General features: G+C 37.1%; 1 protein-coding gene and 1 long non-coding RNA gene across 2 annotated transcripts in view; one reads left to right on the top strand and one right to left on the bottom strand.

Annotated features, from left to right (window-relative positions):
- The window catches only part of CDK5RAP3 (CDK5 regulatory subunit associated protein 3), a 32,813-nt gene that overhangs the window by 12,965 nt on the left and 6,380 nt on the right, over positions 1-13,468 (top strand). Inside the window, exons 11-13 of the mRNA XM_039333044.1 lie at positions 1,146-1,234; positions 2,396-2,601; positions 7,667-7,838. Of these exons, the coding sequence (XP_039188978.1) occupies positions 1,146-1,234; positions 2,396-2,601; positions 7,667-7,838 (467 nt within the window). The remainder of the gene's footprint in view (positions 1-1,145; positions 1,235-2,395; positions 2,602-7,666; positions 7,839-13,468) is intronic.
- The window catches only part of LOC120303479, a 31,455-nt gene continuing 25,837 nt past the window's right edge, over positions 7,851-13,468 (bottom strand). Inside the window, exon 3 of the long non-coding RNA XR_005555470.1 lies at positions 7,851-7,992. This is a non-coding gene — a long non-coding RNA (uncharacterized LOC120303479). The remainder of the gene's footprint in view (positions 7,993-13,468) is intronic.

Raw genomic sequence — 13,468 nt, forward strand, 5'->3', positions numbered from 1 at the left:
TGTCTAATTTAATGAAAAGAAGGACTATGGGTGACATGATAGCAGTATTCCAATATCTAAGGAATTGACACAAAGAAAAGGGGGGTCAAGCTATTCCCCAAAGCACCTGAAATCAGGATAAGAAATAATAGATGGAAACTAATCAAGGAGAGAAGCAACCTAGAACTAAGGAAAAATTTCCTTAATTAATTAATTAGAACAATTAATCACTGGAATGACTTGTCTCCAGAGGTTATGGGTGCTCAAAACTGGAGGCTTTTAAGAAGAGACTTATCTGAAATGATACAGGGTTTGGACTAGAATGGTCTAGGGGGTTGGACCAAGGTCCCTACCAACTTTCTTTTGTTGGTATTCACCTCTGATATCCATTATGCATTTATACAAGTTTTTATCTGAATTAATAGCAGGTTTTATTTATTTTATTAGAATTTTATCCCACCTTTATTACTTTATAAGTAAGTCAAGATGGCGAACATGCATAATATTCCTTCTTTATAATAACAACCCTGTGAGATGGGTTGGATTGAGAGGGAGTGGTTGGCCAAAGTCACCCAGCCAGCTTTCATACAATACTTGCAGAGAAAAATCTAAAATCTATACAAAATCCTTTCCAGTTACTATGTAGAAATTGGATTTCTTATGCATTCTTTTTATGATAATAAGAAATTGTGTTCTTATACAGTACATAATATTATATTTGGGAATTGTTAATTCAGGCCCCACACCAAGAAAGCTGGAATCCACAATCCTTATGATACAGAATTAAGCAAATGTTATATATTATGCATTTGTTTTTGCTAATGTGGATGGAAAAAGCTCCATAATTCACTTCATTTGGTTTCTAATATTCAATAGAGCTTCGAAACAGATGTATGTGATTCTCATGAGAATTAGACATTAAGCTCAAATAGAATAATTCTTTGTTCATATTAAGTCCCATCTTTGTACAGCACTTGCTGTCTGCAACTTCCATTGGCGATATAGCTGGGCATGGAGCTCGGTAGAATACTGAAATTACTCAGGATCTTTTAGAATGAATTCGTTCTGAATTTGTTTGATTGTGGGAAATGGAAAGAGAAGGAAACTAAGTCTCTCCCTCATAGCTTTTGAAGTTTTTACCTATGTCCCTTGTTATTCCTATCTAGACCTTGAGGGAGTTGCACGAGGTCCTGATGCTTTCACCCTTCTGGAAACACCAGAGACTCGTAATCAGTTCATTGATGAACTCATGGAGGTAATGGTTGATACTTTTAGTTTATTCCTTTTGCCTCCATTCTTTTAATGTTGTAAAGCCATCCTCGGTTTATCTTTGTCATTTGTGTCTCACTTTCCTAGTTTCTTAGATTTTCTTGCCTTTCAAGATAAGTGATGTCCAAGATGCCCTAAGATAAATATATCTGGGTTTCAAATTTATTTTTTTCAAATAGCTGCAATCTCACAGTATTGCCAAATCCTGTGAAATATATAGTATTCATACAATATCTCACTGGATTTTTTAAAAAGAAATCACATAATGATTTCTTTAAAAAAAGTTATGAAAAGTTAGATTATTGTTTTCTTGTAGGATTTCACCCACCGAAAAATTTTGATGCACTGTGTGATGTTGCACGATGACGGAAGGTATCTGAAAATGTTAATCTTTGGGTAAAGCAAGGAGCATAAAGGTCCATTTCTGTTCATTATTCTGAAGGAAATTCAGGCATCTTGCTTCTCAATTCCTCCTGTATTGACCTCTGAACCCCCTCCTTTTTTTCTTATTTTAATGTTCTCATAGCATAGTTCTCACTCAAATGAAAACCTATGTTTCATCTAACACAGAAGATCATTTGTTTTTGGATCAACTGTGGCTTATGCCAAAATAGCTAAGATATGTTTTTACTTGCCAGTCATGTGAATGAAGACTTAGGAATCGGTGCATAAAATCCTGACCTTAAACTCAGAATGAACTGATTTGAACATGCAGTCAGGTACTTGACATCTCTAGTTGAATTTCCAGTTTGCTGGTGGTAGGCGGAATGTCAAAATTAAAGGCTAATAGGTTAATAAAAAGTTACCTTTCCCCTTTTCCATCAGTCTTCGTGAGGTTTTATGCACTGTTTCAGTTCAGTGCCTACTTTCAAGATTATAAAACAAGATTTGGGAATGGCAACTTAAGGCAAGCAATGTGCTTTCTTAATATCAGATGCAGACATTGTTCAAATGTCCAGAAAGAGCATTTTTCCCCTCCACCGTAGAGAAAAAAATGTGTACAGCAGAGAAAGAGTGTGTCATCTTCCACATCCATCCATCTCAGTCACATCGTATGGTTTATTTCTAAGAATTGAATCAAATGTAAAAAGCTTGTTATAATGGCAGTGTCTTTTTTAAATTTTTTACTTCTCTTTTGCTTTACCAGCTGGAGATCTTCCTTTCCCAGCGCATTGCTGAGATGAATGAAGAGGCAGATATCCTATCTGTAAGTCAGTTCCAACAAGCACCACCTATCTTGCAAGACCAGACCAAAGAGAGATTAGCAACCATGATGGCAGTCATCCAGAATCTAATAGGACAGCTAACGAATCTGCGAATGCAACATCTTTTTATGATCCTTGCTTCTCCAAGGTAGGTAAACTACTATCTTCACTCCAATCCTGATAATACTTTTAGTAAAATTAACTGTGCTTAATGTTCTCACAGTTAAAGTTTGGTTGAGATAGTAGCAAATGCAGATTAAATATTTCTAGAATCTGGAATTTAGATTTCTGTAGAAGTTTTGGTGCCATGGGGGGGGGGGCAACTTTCTAGTATCCATTGATATTGTTGGGAAAAAATACAAGGTTACTTAGGAGAGTCCTGTGTTCTGAAATTGAATTGTGATTTACATGGGTTTTGTGCTTCAGACTCAAAATTTTTTTTTTTTTTTTTTTTTTTTATTGAAAATTTTTACATTTTACAAAAACAAATCCCCTTCCCATACCCCCCCCTACCTCACCCCCCCCCTTCCCAACCTCCCAAACCCTCCCCTGGACTTCCCAGAGCTGAGTACAGGCTTAATTAAAAAAAAAAAAAAACTTAAAACACTTTTAAAACCTAAACAAATTTAAATACAATCATCATTCTATATAAGCTCCCTCCAAAAACACAAATTTAAACATTACTTTCTTTGAATATCTATATCTATAATATAAAATCTAATTTCTCCCTCTTTCTTTATCCTAAAACGAAAAAATAAACATACAAATCTTTGTTATACCATTAAAGCTAAATACTCTTAAAGAACTTAAAGTAAGTACATATTTCCTTCAATCTTCATAATCTTCTCTCCTATCCAAAAAGAAAAAAAAAAAAAACTTAAAAAACCTATAAGTCCTAAACAAATCTAAGCACATTTAATTAAACAAATTATTTTGTCTTAAAAATATTAATAATAATATTTAAAAACTAAAAACACTTTTAAATCCTAAACAAATCTAAATACAATCATCACTCTATATAAACTCCCTCCAAAACCACAAATTTTTAAAATTTAAAACATTAGAATCCACTCACTAAAATAAGCAAATTATAATCCCTTCAAAACACAAATTTAAACAATATTATCATTAAAGGTTCAAAACTTAAAACAACAAAGTTAATAAACACATTAAACATTTCAATCTTCACCAATAACTAATTCCATCCATAAAAAACTACATCCTTATCAATCTCAATTATATTAGTATTATTAATTATTCACATTCCAGTTTTTTCCATTCTCCATTCTTCCATTCTTCCATTTCCCTTCTCCATTCTTGTATCAAACTCGTAAGAAATGCTGCAAGTTCTGCCTTAGGAGACTGCTCCAAAATTCCTGAATCTCCCATCGACTCCGAAGCCAATAAGGGTTCCTTAAATTCCTCCTTGTATTGATCTTTACAATTGTAAGTTGTACAAGTTATCCTCTGCCCGTTCCTCTCTTGTTGATGCCCCTCAGACTGAGATTTCCCAGTTTCCATTTCAGGCAACAATTCCACCCTTAAAGATTGCTCCAAAGACTTTGTAGGTCTAACATCTCCCAGAGATTCAGAAACCACTAAATATGAAACTTCCTTAACCTTCTTCTGTTGCTGCTTTTCTTTGGGATTATATACTGCACAAGTTGTCTTCTGCTCCTCAACCTGGACTTGTTGAGGCCTCTCACACAAAGATTCTCCAGTTTTCATAAATATAGGCTCTTCAAACTGTGATTCTACATTCTTTTCTTCCAAAGCTTTAAACTTAATTGATGGCGATGCACATACCCCCAGGACCGAAGTATAAAAATCTTTTGCTTGAGAAACAGTATTAAGTCTATAACATGTCCCCAGGTAATTCACCACCATTCCAATCGGAACATCCCATCTGAATGAAATTTTTCTCTTTTTAAGTTCATTTGCTAAAAAAGCAAACTCCTTTCTTCTTCTTAAAATTTTAGATGGGATCTCTTTAAAAATTATAACATCTTGTGAAGCAATTTGAAATCTCTTCTTATAATAGGCTTGCACAATTTCATTGCGTAAAGATCTTTTACCAAAGTAAATTACCACATCTCTTGGCAGATTCTTCTGTGCTGCCACCACAGAGTTAACCCTAAATAATTTTTCAATTTCATTAAGTATTCCCTCTTTTTCTTTATTCAAAATCAATGCAAAGTCCTTTGCAACCATCTCCTTCAGATCTCCTTGCAAAGACTCTCCCAGGCCTCTAATTCTTAAGGCATATTCCATTTGTCCATATTGAAGCATAAGAATCTCATTTTCCATTTCTTTTTCCATACTTTCAATTTTCCCCTCCATTATGTCCACTTTTTCAGCTACCTCTTCCACATGGGAGTTCACCTTTTCAAGAACAGAAGCAACACCTTCTAAAGCCAAAACAAAATCTTGTCTCAAGATCTTATTGTTTTCCTCTAAAATCTTTTTCATTTCTGCCCTAATTTGAATTATAACATCTCCCATCATGTCTTGCAAGTCCTTCATAGTTATTAGCTGACCCCCAGAAGAGGGTGAAACTGTTGATTTAGAAGCTGTAGAAATCCCTGGACGCTTTGGAGCCATCTTAAAGAAAAACCTTTAGTCCTTCTTAAGAAATTATAAAAATTCCTTCAAAAATCATAACTCCCTCCAAAGAAGGTCATTATAATAAAAAGAAAAAAGGGAAAAAAAGGAAGAGAAAAAGAATTAAAAAAAAATTTTACTCCTTCTTAAAAATTACAAAAAATTAAACAAAAAAAAAGTCCTTCAAAAAAGGGTCATTACAAAAAAAAAGGGAGTTCAAAGGAAAAAAAAAGGGAGAAGAAAAAAAAAAATAATAATTAAATAAAAAAAGTCCGTTCCAAAAAAAATACTTAGAGATACCAAAAACAACCATTCCAATCATAAGGAAATAAAAAGAGAAAGGGAAAGGAAAGAAAGAAAAACACCAAAAAGCCTGCCGGTCAGCATTCTAACTTCCAGAAAAAAAAACACCGAGGAGTTTGCCGATCGCCATTTTACTTTCCCTTTCAACAAAGAAAAAAAATAAAAAGAGAGAATAAAAATAGAAACAAATCTTAAAACTTAAAATCCAAATAAGTCAAAGAAAGCAAAAACTAAATCCTCTACTCAGCTCTGTCCATTTAAAAAAAAAAACTCACCAGTTCTCTTTAAGCACGGAGGTGTTTGCAGCGGCTCGTTTTGTCCCTAAGGACAAAAACAGCTGGGAAGCGGAGACAAGTCTGAACTCCGTGGGAGCACTCCTTTCACCCCCCCAAAAAAAAAACTTGGGGGGTGCGAAAGAGGCTCTACCACTATTCAGACACTCTCTACCCCCCCCCTTTGCCCGGGAGGGGGATTTTGAACCGCTGAACAGCTGGTGTCTGCTGTTCATAGCGGTTCTTACACTTACCCAGGAGGACGGCTACAAAGTAGCCGCCATCACGCACGCAAAATCCACCGGAAGTAGACTCAAAATTTTTTTAAAGTCCTCTTTATGGCAAGGGAATTTTTTTCTGATGGAAGTGGTACAGGAACTAGAACTTCCAAGTGAGGCAGTTGTTAAGTGAATCACAGCCATTTTAATGACCTTTTTGCCCTGCTTATTAAGTAAACCACTCCAGTTATTAACTGAATCACATGGTCATTAGGTGAATCTGGCTTCTCCATTGGCTTTGCTTGTCAGAAGCCCAGGTCGCAAATGGAGATCATGTGATCCAGGATGCGGCAACATTCATAAATACATGCAAGTTGCTAGCACCTGTATTTTGATCATGCGACCATGGGGATACTAAGGTCATCATAAGTAAGTAACTTTTTTCAGTGCTATTGTAACACTGAACAGTAGCTAAACAAATAGTTATTAAGTCGAAGACTACCTGTACACCAAAGTGCTTCTCAGACAAATAAAGCATTGGTAAACAGACTGCCACAGTCTTTTACTTGTGTGGATTGCTGTCTATTTTGTTTAGGATAACAAACCACAACGCATGCGCAACAATCCATTCACCGTATGTACTCTCTGCTTTCTTGGAAGAGCTGCTAGCATCTTGAGTTTCTGCCAAGTCATGAACTGGAAACAACCTGTGCTGCTAATTATTCAGCATTAAAATATACTTGGCTAGAAATTCATTCTGGTGAACCAAGTAGATCTTACTTTGGTGTAAACATTTTTAAGGTCAAGTTATTAGTTTATTGGATTATTTCAATCAATAGACTAAAATGTGTGAGTGACTCCATTCCAAATACAAAGACAACATTTTATGCATTTCCTCTCCTCTTCCTTTGCTCTCAGAGCTACTTTAAAAGAAATTATTCCAGAATAGGTTACTTTTAAGATCATTCCCTGCCTTTTTTCAGCTATTTTATCACTTCTATGAAACAAAACAAAAACATGACATGGATCCCACACTTAAATCGAATGCTCCAATGTCTACTGATAGTCTTATAGTGAGATTGATCAGCCAGACTTGTCAAATACTCTGATTCTGAGATATCACAATGATACAATGGAACTTTGATTTATTGGGTGGGAATTGTCTGCTACTGAATTTATTTATTTATCAAAGGTATATAGTCAGATATCTAAACAGGTCTAGACAAGACTTTGGGCAGCACACAATAGTGCAATAAGATAACTAAGTAAAAACAATATAAACATATGAACAATTGTTACTGAACATTAACATATTATTTAAAAATAAAATATATAAATCATAAATGGAGTGAGTAAGTATATCAACTACATCATCTTCAACAGGGGAGTCACTTCAAAATGTTGTTGGTTCCCTGGGACCCCCAAGCCTGATGACATAATCAGGTCTTGAGGGACTTCCTAAACATTGAAGGGGATGGAACTTTGGGGAGGTGGGGAGAATGTTCCATAAGGCAAGAGCCACAGCAGAGGATGTCCTTTAATTGCACATTGGGTCAATGCATTATTTTATATTATGTATATAATGTCATTAAGTGTATAGTGTGTTAAAATAAAAATAATGCAAATATAACGGCTTCAAACTATTTTGAATAAAAAATTGTCTGTAATTTTGATGACATCAGAACAGACATTTGGCCCATTGAATCCAAAGTCTGCTAAATAAAAGTCCATTAAATTGAGATTTCATTCCATAACTGGTTAGGGATATAGCAGATAAGAATTGGTTTGTAGGTATTACATGGATGCCATTATGATTCAGATATGTGGACCGAGTGACTGAGCTCCTCCACCAAAAATTGAAACAAGCAAATCTATTGCTCCTGAAGAAGGAGCTAATGGTACAGAAGCAGAAGGAGGCACTGGAAGAGCAAGCTAACCTGGAGCCAAAACTTGACTTACTTGTAGAGAAAACCAGAGATTTGCAGAAACTGGTGAGTACCCAGGAAGTCATTTGTACAGTTTTCCATGTGATAAGGTCTTTGGATCATTTCTGTTTTTGTGTAGTTCAGCATACAGTTTATTTCTTGATTCAGTATAGCTTACATTTCTGCCGTAAATTGCATCTTCCTCCTGTGCCATGATATCCTGAAAAATGTGAAAGAAAATATAAATCAACATCACCTGACATTTTCAGGAAAGCTTTGCAAACAGAAGGCATTCTATTAGGCCATGAAGAACAGAAATTTGGAATGCAGTGAGTATGTTAGTATGTGACTAAATATGAATGTATAAATGGGAAATGGAGAATGGGAACTAAAATACCAGTCTGAGAGCAGTTTTGTCTGCAATATGAAAGAAGAAATACTTGGACTGAAATGACAGTTTTTTAAAAAAATGAAAATTCGTTTATTTTTTCTGAATAAATAATTGGGTTAGTTTGAATTAGAATTTCAATTAATCCTGCCTCATCATTTATTTGTTTATTTATGTACTTTATTTATTGTTGAAAATTGATCCTCTCTGAGCAACTGCTGTTGCCTCTGGAGAAAATATATTTAATCATGATTAATGAATTGATGGCAGGCTGCAAGACCACATGTTCCTTTACTGCTTTAATCGGTCCTTTCACACAGAAGTTCTGCCAGATATTTTCATGACCCTTGCTTGTAACAATTTTTTTTTCCATTTGGCAGAGTTCTCAGGAGGGGAAGGACAAATTTTTGGGGGAAATCCTTAGCTTGAATTCAATTCTCCAACTGAATTACCTTTTTTGGAAACTACAATTAAATGCTTGTACTGCAGTGAACAATTTAGACCATTAACCTGTCCAGCTTCTTCTGGGCCTGTTAAATATAGAAACCTGATGTGATACAAGTTCATATTAGTAGCATGTCTTAGAGTTATTGATGCATATTTGTGCTAATCCATTTTCCACAAAAATAAGAATGTATGTAAGTTATAATTTGGATATTCATTCTTACGTTGCTTTTTTCCCCTTCCTGAGTTTTATTGAATTTGTAAGTAATTCTTACAAACCCTTTATGGATTACTGCCTTGTCGTGGCGAAGAGGGTTGCGTAACTCAATGAAGCTATAAGCTATGCCGTGCAGGGCCATCCAAGATGGACAGGTTATAGCAGAGAGTTCTGACAAAATGTGATCCACTGGAGAAGGAAATGGCAAACCACTCCAGTATCTTTGCCATGAAAACCCCATGGACAGTACTAAAAAGCAAAAAGATATGACGCTGGAAGATGAGCCCCTCAGGTCGGAAGGTGTCCAATATGCTACTGGGAAGAGCAGAGGGCTAGTACTAGTAGCGCCAGAAAGAATGAAGCGACTGGGCCAAAGCCGAAAGGACGCTCAGCTGTGGATATATCTGGTGGTGAAAGGAAAGTCCGATTCTGTAAAGATTTTTTCTCCATAGGAACCTGGAATGTAAGATCCATGAATCAAGGCAAGCTAGACGTAGTCAAAAAAGAGATGACAAGACTGAACATCGACATCTTAGGAATCAGCGAACTAAAATGGACAGGAATGGGTGAATTTAACTCAGATGACCATCAGGTATACTACTGCGGGCAAGAATCCCTCAGAAGAAATGGAGTATCCTTCATAGTCAATAAAAGAATAGGAAAAGCAATACTGGGATACAATCCCCAAAATGACAGAATGATCTCAATTCAAATCCAAGGCAAACCATTCAATATCACAATAGTCCAAATCTATGCTCCAACCACTGGTGCTGAAGAGGATGAAATTGACCAGTTTTATGAAGCCCTACAGCACCTTATAGAATTAACACCAAAAAATGATGTCCTTATCATCATGGGGGATTGGAATACTAAGGTAGGAAGCCAAAAGATAACCGGACTAACAGGCAAGTTTGGCCTTGGAGTACAAAATGAAGCAGGGCACAGGCTAATAGAATTTTGTCAAGTGAATACGATGGTCATAACAAACACTCTTTTCCAACAACCCAAGAGACGGCTCTACACATGGACATCACCAGACGGTCAACATAGAAATCAGATTGACTATGTGCTCTGCAGCCAAAGATGGAGAAGCTCTATACAGTCAGTAAAAACAAGACCAGGAGCTGACTGTGGCTCAGATCATGAGCTTCTCATTGCAAAATTTAGGCTTAAATTGAAAAAAAGTAGGGAAAAGCACTAGGCCACTCAGGTATGAACTAAATCATATTCCTGATGAATATACAGTAAAGGTGACAAATAGATTTAAGGAATTAGATCTGATAGACAGAGTGCCTGAAGAACTATGGACGGAGGTTTGCAACATTGTACAAGAGGTAGCAACTAAAACCATCCCAAAGAAAAAGAAATGCAAGAAAGCAAAATGGCTGTCTGAGGAAGCTTTACAAATAGCTGAGGAAAGAAGGAAAGTGAAAGGCAAAGGAGAAAGAGAAAGATACACCCAACTGAATGCAGAATTCCAGAGAATAGCTAGAAGAGATAAGAATACCTTCTTAAATGAACAGTGCAAAGAAATAGAAGAAAACAACAGAATAGGGAGGACCAGAGATCTCTTCAAGAAACTTGGAGATATGAAGGGAACGTTTCATGCAAAGATGGGCATGATAAAGGACCAAAATGGCAGAGACCTAACAGAGGCAGAAGAGATTAAGAAGAGATGGCAAAACTACACAGAAGAACTATACAAGAATGAGCTTAACGTCCCAGATAACCACAATGAGATGGTCCCTGACCTCGAACCAGACATCCTAGAATGTGAAGTGAAATGGGCCTTAGAAAATCTGAGCAACAACAAAGCTAGTGGAGGTGACAGTATTCCAGCTGAGCTATTCAAAATCTTAAAAGACGATGCAGTAAAAGTGCTACACTCAAGTTGCCAGCAAATTTGGAAAACTCAACAGTGGCCACAGGATTGGAAAAGGTCAGTTTACATTCCAATTCCAAAGAAAGGCAATGCCAAAGAATGTTCAAACTATCGCACCATTGCACTCATTTCACATGCTAGTAAAGTTATGCTTAAAATCCTACAAGCTAGACTCCAGCAGTATGTGGATCGAGAACTACCAGAAGTACAGGCAGGATTTCGAAGATGCAGAGGAACTAGAGATCAAATTGCCAACATACGCTGGATCATGGAGAAAGCTAGGGAGTTCCAGAAAAACATCTACTTCTGCTTCATTGACTATGCAAAAGCCTTTGATTGTGTGGATCACAACCAATTGTGGCAAGTTCTTAAAGAGATGGGAGTACCAGACCATCTCATTTGTCTCTTGAGAAACCTATATGCGGGTCAAGAAGCAACAGTGAGAACCGAACACGGAACCACTGATTGGTTCAAAATTGGACAAGGAGTCCGGCAAGGCTGTATACTGTCGCCCTGCCTATTTAACTTATATGCAGAGCACATCATGAGAAAGGCAGGGCTAGATGACTCAAAAGTTGGAATTAAGATTGCCGGGAGAAATATCAACAACCTAAGAGATGCAGATGATACCACTCTAATGGCAGAAAGTGAAGAGGAACTAAAGAGCCTCTTGATGCGGGTGAAGAAGGAGAGTGCAAAAGTAGGCTTGAAACTCAACATTAAGAAAACCAAAATCATTGCATCCGGCCCTCTCAATTCCTGGCAAATAAATGGGGAAGAAATGGAGGTAGTGACAGATTTTATTTTTCTGGGCTCCAAGATCACCTCAGGTGGGGACTGCAGCCAAGAAATTAAAAGACGCTCCTGGGGAGGAAAGCTATGGCAAATCTAGACAGCATACTAAAAAGCAGAGACATCACCCTGCCAACAAAAGTGCGTATAGTCCAGGCCATGGTTTTCCCAGTTGCAATGTATGGCTGTGAAAGTTGGACCATAAGAAAGGCTGAGCGCAAAAGAATTGAGGCCTTTGAATTCTGGTGCTGGAGAAGACTCCTGCGAGTCCCTTGGACTGCAAGGCGTTCAAACCGGTCAGTCCTAGAAGAGATCAACCCTGACTGCTCTTTAGAAGGCCAGATCCTGAAGTTGAAACTCAAATACTTTGGCCACTTAATGAGAAGGAAGGACTCACTGGAAAAGGGCCTAATGCTGGAAAGATTGAGGGCAATAGAAGAACGGGACGACAGAGAATGAGATGGCTGGATGGAGTCACTGAAGCAGTAGGTGTGAACTTAAATGGACTCCAGAAGATGGTAGAGGACAGGAAGACCTGGAGGAACGTTGTCCATGGGGTCGCGATGAGTCGGACACGACTTCGCAATTAACAACAACAACAAGTAATTTTAATTATAATGATACTCAAGACTCCACTAAGACTGTAGTATTTTCCTTCTCTGTATAGGTTTTGCTAATATAAACATCTGTTATTGCTGAAGATCATTATTAATACAGGTAGTTCTCAACTTACAAGAGTTCACATAGGGACCATTCGAAATTACAGTGGCATTGAAAAAAAAGGAACTTCACACATTGCAGCATCCCTATGATCATGTGATTTACACTCAGATGCTTAACAACTGGTTCATATTTATGAAAGTTGCAATGTCCTGGGGTCATATGATCCTCTTTTGCAACCTTCTGACAAGCAAAGTCAATTGTTAAGTGTTAATTCACTTAACAACCAGGTTACTAATTTAACAACTGCAGTAATTCACTTAACAAACATGGCAACAAAAGCTCTAAAATGGGGCAAGACTTAATGAATTTTCCACTTAGCAAAATAAACTTTGGGCTCAATTGTGGTCAAATTTGAGGACTACCTGTTTATGTAGGCTCATGGTATGCTGCTCATTAGGCTATGCAGTGTTTGGATTTGATTCATAAGAGGTGAATCAAAATATGTGGAAATGTTAAGGCAGTACTATTTTGACACCCATTAAAAATAACCATGTTGGGGGCTTCCAGTTTGCCATCACGACGCTGGCGAATGGATGGAGGTGAGCTCTGTCTTCAGTGTCCAGTTTTATCCCACTGGGAGACCCTGGAAAAGGTTGAAAGTTGCTTTGTAGGGGTGACAACCAAGGAGAGGACCCCCGCTTGATTGTGGAAGGGCAGTAGCCCTTCCGCTTGATCCAGGGCAGCTCTCCAAACCAGCGAGGAAAAGACCAGACATAGCAATATGGCTCATCATTAAGCTGCTGAAAGCCGAAGTCAAAACTATAACCAAGCACCTTTAAAGTAATGCGAATGAAACTAGGTGAGATCTGATCTTCTCTTTTAAGACTTTAAATATTTTTCCTGCAAAAGCTGTCCAAAATATTTCTCCCCCTGTGAGGAGAGAGGGAAGAGAATTCTTACACCACCCTCTAAGAACAGCGGCAATTGACTACCTAGGGGAAAAGCAATTATAAGAACAGTTCTAACATAAATGGATGCATATACCTTTGAAATTTGGAAACTAAAAGTTTTCCTATTCTTACTGGAGATATTGGCTTTTATTTAAAAAGAAAAGAAACAAACCTTGAAAAACTATTATTAAAACTCAGAATTTAAAAAGTTTTAAATGTCATTGGTGACATCTTATGGTGAAATATGCTATTACAATTTGTTATTGACTAAAAGAGACTTGGCTGGAAGCCCAGAAATTAGACAATTACCCTCTCAACCTTGACATACCACCTGTGAGAAACACAGCTGTAAAGAAGGAA

This window comes from Crotalus tigris, unplaced genomic scaffold, assembly GCF_016545835.1.
Source record: "Crotalus tigris isolate CLP2741 ecotype Arizona unplaced genomic scaffold, ASM1654583v1 scf7180000024472.5447098, whole genome shotgun sequence".
Taxonomy (NCBI): domain Eukaryota; kingdom Metazoa; phylum Chordata; class Lepidosauria; order Squamata; family Viperidae; genus Crotalus; species Crotalus tigris.